The sequence below is a fragment of the Arachis hypogaea genome, chromosome 16 (assembly GCF_003086295.3).
Source record: "Arachis hypogaea cultivar Tifrunner chromosome 16, arahy.Tifrunner.gnm2.J5K5, whole genome shotgun sequence".
In the NCBI taxonomy this organism is placed as follows: Eukaryota; Viridiplantae; Streptophyta; class Magnoliopsida; order Fabales; family Fabaceae; genus Arachis; species Arachis hypogaea.
The window spans coordinates 15,192,980-15,208,896 of NC_092051.1; the positions used below are offsets into that span (position 1 = coordinate 15,192,980).

The following is a 15,917-nucleotide window of genomic DNA, read 5'->3' on the forward strand; positions in this document are numbered from 1 at the left end:
TTTTCTGAGTTTCTCCTGACCATAACCACGTTTGCTAGCCATAAGGAAAATCGGACTTCTCTAATGAAACCCGCATCGAGTAGTTTCTGTGTTTCTATTGCTGCTGCGTTTCTTCTTTCAGTTCCCAAATTGCTTTTTTTCTGTCGTACAGGTCGGGCATTTGGGTTGACTGCCAGTTTGTGGCAGATAAAGTTTGGGTCGATCCCTGGCATGTCAGTCAGGGTCTAAGCAAATAGGTCGGCATTAGCTTTCAAGATTCTCTTCAAATGTTGCTTTATTTCTGCAGAAAAAGCTGATTCAATGTTAGTATACTGATTATCTGTATGTAATTCTACCTTTTCAAGATCGTCCGTTGGAGAAGGGCGACTGTGGTCGTCTCTAGGATCCATCTCGGTCAGGCGTAGGATATGCTCCGAGTTGTAAATCGAATTGATCCTTGGGATGGCTTCCTTTGCAACCTTCTGTAAGCTCGCATTGTAGCATTGTCTGGCCTCCTTATGGTCGGTGTGGACTGTTGCTATTCTGTTGTCCTGCAAGGAAAACTTGACATACAAGTGAATGGTGGAAGCAATGGCTCCGAAAGAGTTAAGGGATGGACGTCCCAAAATGATATTGTAAGGGCTAGCACAGTCAACCACTAGAAATTGAATGTCCAGTGTTTTGGAGTTTGGGGGTTTTCCTAATGTCGTCCTCAACCAGATGTAACCTGATATGGGGACTCTTTCGCTCAAAAAACCTGCCAGTTCTCCCCCTGATGGTTGTAGCGACTTTCGCTTAATTGCATCTTCTTGAATGTGGAGTAGAACAAGACATCGGCGCTACTTCCTGGATTGAGCAGCACCTTTTTCACAGTCATTCCTCCCATGCTTACTGAAATTACCACTGGGTCGTCTAGGTTCGGTGTTCTTGATTTGAAATCAGAAGCGCTGAAATTGACAATGGCCGAGGAGGTTGGTGTTGGAGTGTTCTGTTGAGTTCCTTCCATTGTCATCATGGCTCTGTAGCTTCACTTCCTTGATGTGTTTGTTATTCCTCCTCCCGCGAAACCTCCTGCGATGTAGTTTATGACTCCTTTGGAGGTAGGGGTTTCTACTAGACCTCGCCATGTTCCTTTGTCTCTGCATTCCGAGGTATACTTCGGCTTGCTCATTTCAGCTATTTTCTTCTGATTCCTGGAACCGATGTACTTGTCTAGTAGCCCCTGTCTTGCTAATCTCTCCAATAGGTCCTTAGCTGCCACACACTCATCTGTGGTGTGACCGAATTTCTGGTGGAATGCGCAATGCTTCCCTTTGTCTACGTACTTTTGATCTTGGTAGGTTCCTGCTTTGATTGGCGACTTTATGAGCCTGTTGTGTAATATATCCTTTATTATGTCTTCTCTTCCCATGTTGAACCTGGTATACGAATCAAATTTTGGAGTTAGTTTAAAAGGTTTTCTATGATCTTTAATAATAGATCTGTTCGGCTTGTCATCGTCTTTTCGTGATGGTGGTCTTTCATTTCTTCACGTTTCACGCAGCTCCTCTATCTCAATTTGTCCCGTGGCTTTGTCTTGGAATTCCTCTAGTGTCTTCGGTTTGGCCACAGCTATGGCTTCCTGGAACTTCTCTGGTCGGAGGCCACTTTTGATAGCATGCAATTGTACTTCTGGGTTTAAGTCAAGGATTTTCATGGCCGCCGTGGTGAAGCGCACCATGTAATCCTTGAGACTTTCATGCGGGCCTTGCTTGATTGTGCTGAGATAATCGGAGTCTCTCACATAGATTTTTGATGCTGCGAAGTGATTGATGAACATCTTGGCGAATTCGTCAAAGCTGGTTATGGACCCTGCAGGCAAATTAGAAAACCACAGTAAGGCAGCTCCATCTAGGAAAGTAGGAAAAGATCGGCATAGAATGGGGTCGCAGTCACTGTTAAGAAACATCATGGACTCGAACTTGGTGACGTGGACTTTTGGGTCCCCGATCCCCTTGTATGGTGTCAGGGTCATCGGGAGTGTAAAGTTCTGGGGCATTTTGTAACTCATTATCTCTTCGGAGAATGGGTTAGCTCGTCGCCTCCCAGGTTTGGGAGGGGTTTCTCCTGTCTTAGCGTTAGACTCTGACTGATGCTCTTCGTGCTATTCAGCGTTTGTCCTTTTACTATCGACCTTCCGATCCTCGTTGTTTTGCATCGCTGCCAACAGTTTGGCCATCCGCTGATTTTCTGCCAGGAGTGCGGCATTTACGGCCGGGAGATCGGCATTAGTTCGGGGAGGTTGAGTTTCCGAATGATCCGTCATGGTTCTTTTTCTGCAAAGAAAGAAAAACGTGCAGCAGATATGGGTGAGCTAAAAGTAGTTGTATCTTCGGGGGGGATTTACGCCGGACCCACGGTGGGCACCAAATGTTTTTGCAAGGATAATGTATCTGATCTATACGTCAGTATGATTGTTTATCAGCAAATCCGCCTGAGCCGATGATATCCTTGTGAACTCGAACCCGAGCGTGGTAGCTGCAAAAGGGACTTCGACGCTCAAGTTAATAAGAGAATAAACCAGATAAAAATGAGTATATAAGATCGGAGATAGATAATTTCAGAATGGACTTTAGGGCGAAATAATCTTCTTGGGCAGAAGTGTTTTTGTCCTCTGTGTTTTCCAACTCTCTTCTTCGGATTTATAGATTCAGTGTGTAGCTTAACGGTCAGTGAAGTCCGAGATCTTCGGTGAGTGGGCTAGTCCGATATATTGGCGTGTGAGCTGGTTCCGAGATTTTGGTGTGTGAGCAGTTAAAATGTAACCGTTGCGTCGAGATATAGCTCGGATTGGGTCGAGATCCTTGGGTTCAGTGTAATTATTATTATTATTATTATTATTATTATTATTATTATTATTATTATTATTATTATTATAAATGGATCACCATTAAGATAGCAACTTGTCATTAATAAAATCATTCGATAATGAATAAGAATTAGAATTGTATTAATATAATTAAAAATATTTTCGAGTGATAATTAGTTTAATAATACATTAAATATTAATTTTATATAATTATAATAAATATATTTTTAAAATTAGTATAATTATACATTATTCATTAAATACTAATTGTAATATTATAATAATTATAATAAAAATATTTTTCTAAAATAAATTTATTTAGAAAAATATAAATTGGTTATTAATAACCGATACCATTATCATATAATTATCATATTATTATTATTATTATTATTATTATTATTATTATTATTATTATTATTATTATTATTATTATTATTATTATTATTATTATTATTATTATTATTATTATTATTATTAAAATAATTAAAAATATTTTCGATTGATAATTGATAAGTAGTTTAATAATGCATTAAATATTGATTTATTTTATATAACTATAATAAGGATATTTTCCTAAATTAGTATAATTATGCATTATTACTTAAATACTAATTATAATATAATTATAATAAAAATATTTTTCTAAAATAAATTTAGAAGAGAAAATAGTGTATTCATTTTGGCAGAAAAATAGATTTATGAGGAATCGATACCTGACTTCCATTAGTTGGGAAAAATCCAATTTTAATATATTAAGTAGATGTGAATGATAGGTCACTTATTTTTCATATGGAATATGTGATATTGAGGTATAATAATGTAAAATGATATGTGCTCTTTATTTTATATGGAAAAAGAATATCTTGCAGAAGTTTTCTTTTTTTTTTTTAGTTAACAATATCTTGCAAAAAGTTACTTACCATTTTTATTTCAATTTTTTTACGATTTTTTCAATTGCTATAAAATAAAAATAGAGATATTTTTTACATCCTAACAATTTTGACATCTAAGTTCATCCAACTAATTTTAGGTCACGCGTTTTTTTCATTTTCTTTTTTTCTCACGTTTCTTCTCTTCTCCCCCGCGCTTCTTCTTCTTCTCCCGCGCTTCTTCTTCTTCTCACGCTCGTTTACGCACGGAGCTTCTTCTTCGCCTTCTTCTTCGCGTTCCTCCTCCTCCTCATTCTTTTTCGCGTTTCTTCTTCTTCACGTGTTTTCTCCTTATCGTCATTATTTTGTTGTTGCTGCTATTTTTTTTTTCTTTTCCTACTTCTCTCTGCGGTGAAAAAGTAGTAGACGGTGAGAAGGAAAAGTTTTGAATTGTGCATAACAGAAATGAACCTAACATATTATTATGGTGAAACAATTGTATAGTACTAAATAAATGGAACATTATCCATTATATAAATTCAAATTCGAACAGCTTTCTACATAATGAACCAAAACACGTACTCATGCTGAAACAATTGTATAGTACTAAATGAACGAAACATAATCCATTATATAAAATCAAATTTAAAACACCTCTGTCTATAATTTAAAGATTATCAATTCAATTCAGATTCAGAACACCTGCATCCATTTAATTCAATTCAATTTAGTAATTGCATTCCATTCAATTCAATTGAAAAAAATAATCCATTAGCAAAATGTTGGTGTTGTTGGTGATGACGATAACGAAAGAAGAGAAGAAGAGAAGGAGGAGGAGGAGAAACAGAAGAAGAATCTGCATGCGCGAAGGAGGAGGGGAAAGAGGAGGATATACGTGAATTTGAAAGATGAAGATGACGTATGCGTGTATTTGAAAGAAAAAGAAGCACAGAGGAGAAGAAGAAAAAGATGACGTAATCACGCTTTTTTTAATGAAAGTGATTTTTGTTGGTGTTTAATCTATTTGGATGAAAAAATACTTGGATGTGTAGCAAAGCCCATAAAAGTAATAACCAATAACAAACAATCATTATTATATTAAAGAGAAACTAACAAAATTTATTATTTTCAATCAACATTTTTAGTTATCAACTCATTTTTAGTTATCAACTCAATTTCTCTACTCTAACAATCTAATAATATACTTTTAATTCACAATTTTAAAAAATTTCTAGTTAACTACTAGCAAAAAAAGAATAAATTTTATTAATCTCCGAACATTTTTTTATTAAATAATATTGTTGAAATGAAAATTTACAGTGTACAGATAATTTCCGTAAAATCTTATCTCAATTAAAAATCACTTAATATACATTTTATTTTTAATTTTTATATATAATGTTTAAAATGTATGTAAACGAAAAATAAAAGTTGGATTACATGATGGTAACTGAAGTCATCCACGAAAACTAAGCTAGTTCTGATTGAGATCAAACATGTAAATCAAAGATGAAAATTTCAAAATTCATTTTGTTGAAAAAGTTGGATGAAACTTATATACTAAGCGAATAATTTGAACATCTCCAAGCAGTACACCTGCAGTGATCGGAGAAGGCAAAAATTGGCACTACTAAAGCAGTACCAACAGTCCACAGAAAGAAAATTTAACTAAGAACATGTACCACAATCATATTCCAACCAAAAACAATGCAGAGAATATTGTCATTAAACAATTCTTATAATACACTGCAAATATGTAAATACTCCACAACTTAATTACTAACATTTATACATGCAGATGCTACATTAAAAGGGCAATAGAAATCAGCTAGACCAGAGACGAACTTCCGATTGAATTACCGAATTCCGTTGTTTGAGCCAGATAGCCACCCAAAAGCTAATTTAAGATAAATAGGTAAAATATAACAACTCCATTGGAACCATCAGCAGCAAGAGAAGCAATCGAATGCATTAACATTGTGTTTCACCATCTTGTCTAAACTCCATAACGTGATTTGTTCATAGTCAAAACTCCATAACATACCTTGTAATTTTGTTGAGAATAGTTTAATATGAGCTTCACTGCAGGGGGAATGCAGTCTCCTTCAGTTTTGTACAATTTCAATGTTCTAGGTCCAGTAGTTAACCTTCCTGTAACATTTTGGAAGATATAGCCATCAATATACAAAAGGCAATGAAACATTTCCTGGATTCACATTCCAAAGTTGGCCAGATAAAGATAATTTGGTAGACAACTTCTCAGGTCATATTCCAAAAGCATAGAGGATGGTTCCATAACTAGTCTGAAGGTCCATGTACTTCCAAAAAGACACATCGGATAAATATCCTGAAGATTATGTAGAATATTCAATCAGATGATCAAAGGAGTTCAGTCTAATAAACCGTCCTCCAAGCAAAATATCAATTTGTAGGAAGATAAAGAGATGACCATAAACTCAAGAACCGGGGAAGGCATACTAATTCCAGGATAAACTAACTGGTTAACAGGCCTTAGTAAAAACCTCAGCATCCACAACAAACTCCTGTGTTCTGTATGTTTCAACTATTTTCCAAATGCATCTTTCATCTCTTTCTCAAGCTTATCGGTATCACCATAACCACTCAGTATCTATAATACTACAGTCACCGTTACCTAGGAAAAGAGGTTTATTTGGATAATTCCTAGTCCAACTGGCTCTTAATACATTCAGTAACTCATTACTTTTCTCTGGATGCCTTTCCATTACCAAGACCAGGTGAAATTTATATGCTTGCTACAGCCCCTGAATTGGGGCTAGTCTCAGGAAGAGTAATATTAAGTGGTTGCCAGCCAGACTGAGGATGCACAATCCATTTTTTATGAGTAATCAACATGTTTAATATTTGAAGCACATCACCCAAAGAAAGTTCCTTAAAGCACAAATTCTTTATGACTATACCTGCTTCATACCTAGAGAAAGACAGTAGCAACATGTAAGAAGAGAGAGACAATTGTAATAAGTGAAAACAAATTAGTATGGAACATTCTTACTTGCACTGAGTACCCATCAATGCTGATCTTCCTGAAGAAGTTGTCAGAAACTTTTGAACTTCATCCCAGGTTTCTTTTGAGTGCTGCTTAGGATTACCAGCTATAGGATTTATGCACTTCCAAAGTTTATCATTCTTACCAACATACAGCTGCAAAGCACCTAAATTCTGTTTCACCACCATCTGCTGCTCAATAGCACTCTCCAAAGCTTTCTTAACATCAGTGTTGCGGTGCCTGGGATCTCCATATCGAATGCAATCAGTTATATTTGCCTCTGTTGGCATAATCTTCTCATTTTTTAGTGAATTCAAGGCTAGTAAAACAACCCCTATAAGGCCTTGGACATATTCAGACGGTTTAGGGCAACCTGGAGATCCCCACATGCCATTACCAGAATGGTTATTATTACCCGTCGATGATGCAAGTTGATGGTCTGGACCATTTCCATTTGAATAGCCTTGTAAATGTTGCGTGCTATTGCTAAGTACCATATGTCCATTTTGTTCAACAGTTGATGTTACCGGAAGTGGAGCATTATTGTTAGGATTCTGCTTCAATTCCCCACTGCGTTGCTTAACAGGACGTGGATTATGAACACCATTGGGATATCCAGAAATGTTCAGATTGCCAATTTCAGGCACATTTGGTGGTGGAACTGCAGTGAAGCTGGGGACACCAGTCCTCGGTGGCAATGGTGAATTTGCAAAAGTATGGGTACTTGGAGGGTAAGAATTATTCGATGCAAAAGGAGGTTGCAGCGGGAAACTGTTTGGTCTTAAAGGAGGCTGTGAATAAGGATTTTGATGATTTCCCTGTATATTATTGCTATTGTTCCATAACTGTTCAGTATTGCCACGAATAAAATTTGGAGCAGGTCCACTTGAAGAAACATTTGGATTGAAGTTGCCAGGTCGATAAGAGTTTATATTATTACGACTATCTTGATGCCCAACTGGCGGTGGATTCATGGCCTTGGGTCCATTTGTCTGACCCGAGTTTCTCCAATTTGTTTTCCCCTGATACCTAGGATCGTATCCCCTTCCTCCTCCATTTGGAAACTTCTGATTTCCTACATGCACTTCGGTGTAGGAATCAGCCTGTGGCTGTGTCTGAGCGACACTAGTGACTGGAATTGTTAAGGTGTCGGAACTTGTTACAAGGCTATTATTACCAAGTTGTTGTGATTCGCCATTAGTTAGAGGAGGCCCTCCAGCTAAAAGACTAGTCCAGAGCCATACACTCTTAGCAGCTGCTACTAGTGGTGCAGATGCTTTCTGAGGTTGCGCAAGAAGAATATTATATCTTCTCATCCGCAGTTGATGGAGAGCATTAGAGAAGTCTCTGTCGCCAGAAATTAATAAATAATTAGCAGGTGCGGGATTGTCCACTGCCCAAAACAGCATGTCAACAAGAATCTTCTTGTCGCTAGCATCTTTAACGCCTGTCGATAAAAACTAAACATTAGTTAAAACAAGATCAGATGTTTCCCTCAAGTTCCACATAATCCACAATACAATTAATCAAAGGTATGTGGTAAGGCCCAGGAGGTCAGTGACACCAAAACATTGCAAGGTTTATGAAAGGAAACCAGGAATTCATCAAACTTTTAGCCAATTCCTCCAGAGGATCAGATCGTCCATCATGACCTTCCATTAAATCACTTCAAATCCCCATACAAAATCCAAGTTAATACAAGTGTGATGATTCCAACGGGTAAGAATTTAATTTTATCAACGATAAATTAAACAGCTTTCAGATTTAATCTGAAGGCCGCACAATCATGCAATCGAAGGTCAAAATAGCTTAAAGAACTCATCCACGGTGGGATTAAGGAATCCTTTAAACCGTTATTAAAGAGGAAATCAGTCAAACAAACAACTGAGCGTATAACAGAAACGAACCAGAACTAAAACACGGAAAATTCAACTTCAATCAGACGCTACAGAGACAATTAAATTTCAATTTCATCATGCAAGACTCCAATCAAAGCCAGAGATCAGAAAACAATCTAAAAAAACAGATAGAGCAAGTTGAAGTAATAATCGAGTGGATACAAACCAGCGGGGACATGGTTGAGGGAGATGCCGGTGCTGGAGAGAGCGTGCTGTACAGAGGCGGGGATACGAGTGGTGTCGCCGTAGGCGGAGACGGAGACGGGACCACAGTAATTCATGCGGACCAGTGCAGAGCTGATGTTCTGAGCGATGGCGTGGGGATCGCAGCCTTTAGGAACGTGGCAGTTCTCTATGTCCCACCACACGGAGGTCTTGGCCGTCGAATACTGTGCCTCCGCGTTCGGTCCACCTCCGCCCATTTGATCACGGATCTGAACTGATCTCAGCCGTCCGATCTAAAAGTCGAATCGATCACCGTGATAATTACAACCGAACCTAACTATGGACTAGAAATGACTTTCTATTGTGTGAATAGAAGGGGATAAGACTTCGTTGCTATGGCGGAGAGAACGAGTCAGGAGAAAAGACACGGAAAACAAAAGGGGTTAGCGTTAACTCAACTGAGCCATAGACTCTTGGGAGACTCATTTATGTATGGTCTGTGGAGTGTGAGATGGGTTAGCGTGGTTTGACTCATTTACCCCTTTGAGGATTGAGGAAAATGGAAAGTGAATGAGTGGGTGACATCACATTGCTATTGTGCGCCGAGGGGGCATAACGGCCTTCGTGGACTGCTGACTGCAGTGTCACGGGAGACTTTTGTCCAGTCATCGCACAAGTCTTCGGGGTAGGGTCGGATCGGAGTGTCCGACCATCTTCCTCCTCATTTAATAAGTTTTCCTTTCACCAATCATTCAATGAAGTTTTTTTTTCCTTTACTATTATTTTTCTCCTTTTTTAAGGACTACTATGTGTTTATTTGAATTTTTTTTAGTTAAAAAATTAATTTTTCTAAATAAATTACGTTTATTATATTTTCAATATTTAATACATCTTTTAAAAAATAATTTTTTATTTTTTAAAAATCAGCAATACTTTATTTCTAAAAAAAATAAACAAATCTTAATCTTTAATTATCATCCTTCAATCCAAATTTTTTCTCTACATAATATATATATATATATATATAAAAGTTTAGTTAATATTTATCTTCACATGATAAAATTATTATTAGTAAAAATTTTTATATTTAATAAAAAAATTCTTAAGGACAAGTAATTTTTAGTATTTTTATTATTATTTGACTAATATAAATATTAAATTATTATTTTATTAATTTATGTGTATAAATTTTAAAAAATATAAATATAAATTATATTAATTTATGAATATAAACTGTATTGATTCATATGTACAAAAATTTAATAAATATAAGTATAAATTATATATTTTTTATATGTAAAATATTTATAAATATAAATGTAAATTATTACTAGTTAAAAATTAACAAAAAATAATAATATTTATTCGTTATGTAATATTATTTTTTAATAAATACAAAATAAATATCTTAAAAGTTTAATTTTTTTATTTTAATAAAAAATTAATGTATAATCTTAATCTGTGTGTTTAGAAAATAAGATAGATGAATTATATATATTTTTTGCATTCAATACAAGCGGGCTAGCACGTACTTCCAAATCTGGAATAACAGCACCCCTCCATGGTCCACTCATCCATGTGCAATTGTTTTTTGTGAACTTTTTTTTGTAATATTGTATTACTAGAGGTGAAATCTTTAATCATGAACTAAATTGTGTATTGAACACAACTATGGCCATTTACGATTGAAGTTTTGTGTTTTTTTAATTAAAATAATATTTTTTTAATAAAACGTCAATGACATTTTGTGTTTTAATAATTAAAATAATATTTTTTATTACAAAACGTTACTAACGTTTTGTTCTTTCATGATTAAAAAAAAATTTTTATTGCAAAACGTCAATGATGTTTTGTGTTACTACGACAACCGTGTAAAACACCAAAATAATCAAATATTTTTGTATTTCACATTAAAATTATTCATATATAAAAATTTTAGCCGCTTTTTGTTATTTTCATATTTGATTGTCATATTTTAAATTAAAATTGTTTGTAATAAATTTTGATTTAAAAATTTGATCGTTTATATTTTGTCCATGTAATTTGTTCACCCATCATAACCTAGAATTTTTTATTTAAATAAATATATTAATTATTAAAATAAATAATTTTAAAAATTATTATCGAAATTCGTCTACAAACCTTATCTCGTTTACAAAGGCTGGTGGACGGCTATAAATATATATCGTTGATAATAAGGTTTTAGACCCCAATTTTAATCTTTCGATCACTTTTTTCTCTCCTTTATTCCTTTCTATCTATATTAGCGAGTAATACGACAATGGTGCGCGCATAAGGTAGTGATCGGGACATCAACCAGCTGAATGAGACTTGACATTACGCCGAGGCAGAAGACTTTAAGGTTAGTTTTGTTCTTTTAATTTGTATGTAATCCCATATATATATATAGCCATGCTTAGGGTATTTGTCAAAAACTAGAATACAGTTTGTATCATTAGGAATAGGTCACTAATTGAAGGCATTTTTACTGAAATGCGCATGGAAAAATGTTCCCATTATACGCATGGTTTCAAACTCCTCCTTAAATACGCACAGCCAATTCACAAGGGTCAGCCAGGAAATGGAAATAGGAGCCATCTCAAAAATGGTGGCCATGAAATGGAGTCTGCCGTCTGACATAATCCATTTCTAACGCATCAGCCACGAAATGGTGAACCTCAGGTATGATGCACACGAAATGGCCAATTCAGTGGAGGCACACACGAGTTGGCCCATTTCACGTATGGCAGGCACGAAATGGCTGCGGAGCAATGAAGGCAGCAAGTCCCAGTAGTGACAGTTTCCGTACGAGCATGCAGTGGGTAGTTTGGGAGGCAATTTATTGTAGTGTTGTAGGTGAAGCAATATAAAAGGGGGTGAAGGAGATGGGACCAATTCGAAGGGTAGGAAACAGGAGAGAGTAGTGGGGTTTAGTGTGTTGTTGTGTTTTTGGTGGGGTTAAAATTTTTTTTTGTGGTAGAGAAATATTTTTTTAATTCATAAGAATGAGTAGTAGTGGAATTAATGTGGAAGAAAATCTTAATAGTTTTGATGAATTTCACATTTCTGCGCATTTATATCTGAAGGTGAGTTTTTTTAATAAATAAATAAAAATTTGTTGATGATTAAAAAAATTGTTGTAAATTGAATAATTGTGTTTTGCTGCTTTTCTATTTCAGTCGGCACGTGTGTTGACTTCGCATGGCACACTAGTCAACGTTTTTACTTCAGATGAAGCAGATCCAAGTATAAAAATTAGGAGGCAGATGCTTGAACCGTATCTAAGAAGAGCCGGATTCTATTACACGTCTTTGATAAAGCGTTTTGAATACGACAACCCATTGATTAGCGCTCTTGTGGAAAGATGACGTCATGAGACCCACACATTCCACCTCCCATGGGGTGAGTGTATTGTTACTCTGGAGGATGTTTCTATACAGTTGGGCTTACCAATCGACGGTGAGCCGGTGAGCGGCACTCTAAGGTCTTGGAGTAAGTTCCACCAGAGGGAAATTTAGCAATGGTGTGAGGAACTCCTTGGTGAAGTTCCTGATGGACATGTTGGGACCACAACATATAACATAAAATTGAAATGGCTCAGGAGTAGACTCCAACAAATGCCTCTTGACTCTCCTGAGGACGCCATCGTACAGTATACACGTTGTTACATTATGTATTTATTGGGTGGTGTTTTACTTCCTGACAAGGCGAACAACACGGTTCACGACCGTTATCTTCCTCTCTTGGCCAACTATGATGCCATTAGTACATATAGTTGGGGCAGCGCCGTTCTCTGTTGGTTGTATAGAGCCATGTGCCTAACGACTGATTATAACGTCGAGGGAATGTCTGGCTGTCATATATTGCTGATTTCTTGGATATACTTCAGGCTTTCTTTCTAGGCACCGGACGTGACGAGCCCATTTACGTTTCCGTTAGCTACAAGGTAATATATTATGTTACATAACATCCGTAGTTATGACTTGTATGTTATTTCATGTGCATCAAAATTTAAGTGTGGTTATGATCATCATGTTTCTTTATAGGTGGACAGGTAAAAGAGGAAAGAATGACTACGCCGAGCAACGCTTGCAAAGGCACCGTCTGAGGTTGGACACTTTGAAGGCGGATGATTTAATTATTCTCGTTTGTTAGAGCATGATTTTTTTTCCAATTATTCTCGTTTAACTTTTTTTGTGACGTTCGGTTTTGGTAGTTTACGTGGATGCCGTACAGGGATGCACGTATTCTGTCGAGGGTGCCTGTGAAATTTCTTGGAGCCCCACATGGTGATTTCTATACTTCCATCGTGCCGCTGATTTTGTTCTGGTGGATCGAGATTGTTAACATCGATAGAGTCATGCGGAAATTCGGTGGCAAACAAGGTCCGCCGAACCCTCCGTTAAACATCGACACCTTTCATCGCCAGTTGGCTCGCAACAACAATAGATGGCGGCCCCTCCGCCTCCAGACATGGTTTGAAGTCTGGACAAACCGACGGACTATATCATATCGGCTACAGATTGATCGAGTAGATACCTTGCATCCCAGTGGTGATTATTATAGGTGGTATTGCGCGAGGACAAAGAGGTTTTTGTCATCCCCGGATGTGTTGCATGATCCCCGCGGTGATGATATTCCGCAAGGGGCCCCGGCAGAGTATGGGAGAGCCCCAGTCGTTCACCTACCCGCAGTTCCACAGGACAGGAGGCACCATCGTGTGCGACAAGGCAGACATCATGCTATCCGAGATGATGACATGCACGAGCCAGATTTTCCACTTTAGGATCCACCTCAGGTTGATGCTTGGGATCAGCATGAGCGTCCACCAGCGGAGACGCATTTGCCAGGGGATGTCTACTGCCCACAGCCGTTCGTGGCGGGCGACCCTTTTCAGTCATCCACCGTGCATTAGTATATGCCGTATCATAGTACCTACGAGGAGGGTGGTTCATCTCAGGGGGCGGTACACAGGATCTGATTGATTCTATGGATCAAGTTGGTTGGACAAACTTTTCATCTTTATTTGATGGCTTAGATCAATTCGTTCCTCATCAGGCATCACCACACACACCCACCGACCTAGGACTTGCACTTCGATGCTCTGATTTTGAGAGTCACCCCCTTGTTGGAGGGAGGAGATCAGCTTCTATCGGTGACACTGTCGGATCCCAGCTCCACCCGTCTGATGCCTTCCAGTTCCATAGAATAGATGCTTCCAATGCTACGATGATACGAAAATATCATTGACACGTGCTGGTCAAATTTAATATGCATTTTCTGGTATGCAAACGAATTAGCTACCGCAACTGGCATCCTGTAAATCAGGGTACTAATCTCCTTTTTTCCAACCAACCCAATGTTCATCATAATCAAATTTTTTAGTTGTTGCAGAGATGATTGTGGGGGAATCATGATCCAAAGTGGGTCATCACACATAAATGTCACCCCTTCGGCTGTATGCGAAATTTTTCCGTTAGGATATATGACCACATAAATGTGTTCAAATGGCATTTCCACACCAAAAATTGGTGAAACCAACTTCTATGGAAATGGAATTCACGGAGAGGAAGGGAGGGTAGAAGAAGTGAGAATTGGAATTGTGGCATCAGTTCTACAGGAGAAGGGTTTTTATAGCCTAGCCGTTATTCCAATTCGTGTGTGGTACACACTTATTTGTCTCATTTCGTGTGCGGTACAATAGACATGGGATGTCCATATCGTGTGAGGCCAACCTAACATGCTCTCCAACTCACCTCTGTCGTGCCCCTATTTCGTGTCTACTGTCCCTGATTTCTTCTGTCCATTTCGCTGCTGCCACGCAAGAAATGGGATCTCCATTTCGTGCCTACTGTACCTGACATGGTGCTCCCATTTCGTGGCCACCTTGCCTGAAATGGTGTTAAAATCTATTTCGTGGCCACCATACAAGAAATGGAGCTGCGCATTTTGAGAACAGTTTCACCTATGCGCATTTTGGGAATAAATGAATTTTCCATGTGTATATAGATAAAAAAGCCCTAATTGAAATTTGGAACTCTAGTTTATTTTTCCTATATTAGGTTGTTACTACATAATTATTAATTTAGTTAGTAGCTTATGACCAACCCTTGAACGGCTCTAACTCCTCTACGACAAATACGGAAGCCCGCCGATCATAATGAGTAACACACATCTTCAGGATGCCTTCTCTATTCTTCTCCATGGCTGCCATCAGCCTCTGAGAGAAGCAGTTTCCAGCAGCCAGCTGTGACTGTGCCTCCCTGCCTTTTGTGACGAACAACTTCTGCAACTCTTTGTACGTGATGCGCACGATGGCACAAATTGAAAAATACCGTTTACCCATGAGAACTGTATAGATGCACTTCAACAGATTTATTATCATATGACCAAACCACCGACAACTGTCATAGTGTTGCAGCCATATCTCTGGGTTGAAATGGCCAGCCCAGTCCGCCATCCCAGCCGACAACCTTCTTAAGGCATCCATGTACCACTCGTACCCAACCTTGCTTTGACTATAAGCGGCGTTTATAAGGTATCGTTTGCCCTCATCTGACTTAAAACAAATCATGAAGTTCGCGGACATGTGTCTAATATAGTAAGCGTGGAACGTCCTAGGCGGATGCCAACCACTATCATCGGCATTGAGTGCAGCCTTGATGGCCTGCGATCTATCGGAGATAACCAACAAACTTTCTTATGGGGTAACATGGCGTCTCAAATTAGTAAGGAAGAACGACTATGACTCTGTACTCTCGGACTCCACAATAGCAAAAGCAATAGGCAGCATATTGCTATTGCCGTCTTATGCCACTGCAATAAGCAACACCCCACTGTATCTGCCATACAAATGCGTGTCATCGACGGAAACAAACAGCTTGCAATGCTTGAAAGTCTCAACATAGGATGGAAAGGTCAAAATACTTTGTCGAACATCCTACAATCGCGGACCAAAAGGTGCCCGTCGTAGTACGGTATGGCCTGTAGCTCACAAATAGTTCCAGGGAAACAACTATGCAGCACCTGAAGCAGTTTCGGTACCTTGTTGTATGACTCCTCCCAATCCCCGTAGATCTAAGCAAATGCCTTTTGCTTCGTCATCCACACCTTTCTGTAGGAAGGTTTGA

The 15,917-nt window shown here is 37.9% G+C and overlaps 2 protein-coding genes across 2 annotated transcripts; both read right to left on the reverse strand.

Moving 5' to 3' along the window:
- Window positions 1-1,006: 1,006 nt before the first annotated feature.
- LOC112756737 (uncharacterized) lies at window positions 1,007-1,993 on the reverse strand. The gene is made up of 2 exons (XM_025805360.1): window positions 1,512-1,993; window positions 1,007-1,397 (listed from the first exon to the last, which is right to left on the reverse strand). Exons 1-2 carry the CDS (start codon window positions 1,991-1,993, stop codon window positions 1,007-1,009), a joined length of 873 nt encoding a protein of 290 aa, XP_025661145.1.
- Window positions 1,994-5,362: 3,369 nt separating this feature from the next.
- LOC112757988 (uncharacterized) lies at window positions 5,363-9,486 on the reverse strand. Its single transcript, XM_025806540.3, has 3 exons — window positions 8,789-9,486; window positions 6,731-8,171; window positions 5,363-6,649 (listed from the first exon to the last, which is right to left on the reverse strand). Exons 1-3 carry the CDS (start codon window positions 9,042-9,044, stop codon window positions 6,463-6,465), a joined length of 1,884 nt encoding a protein of 627 aa, XP_025662325.1. The 5' UTR covers window positions 9,045-9,486; the 3' UTR covers window positions 5,363-6,462.
- Between the last annotated feature and the right edge of the window lie 6,431 nt (window positions 9,487-15,917).

Excerpts from the sequence above, each read along its gene's own strand:
- LOC112757988 (XM_025806540.3), bottom strand. The coding sequence starts at position 9,044 with ATGGGCGGAGGTGGACCGAACGCGGAGGCACAGTATTCGACGGCCAAG. Across the intron at positions 8,172-8,788 it reads CCTCAACCATGTCCCCGCTG|GCGTTAAAGATGCTAGCGAC; the intron begins GTTTGTATCCAC and ends TTTTATCGACAG. Across the intron at positions 6,650-6,730 it reads TTGATGGGTACTCAGTGCAA|GTATGAAGCAGGTATAGTCA; the intron begins GTAAGAATGTTC and ends GTCTTTCTCTAG.
- LOC112756737 (XM_025805360.1), bottom strand. The coding sequence starts at position 1,993 with ATGACCCTGACACCATACAAGGGGATCGGGGACCCAAAAGTCCACGTC. Across the intron at positions 1,398-1,511 it reads ATAGAGGAGCTGCGTGAAAC|GTTCAACATGGGAAGAGAAG; the intron begins GTGAAGAAATGA and ends TTCGTATACCAG.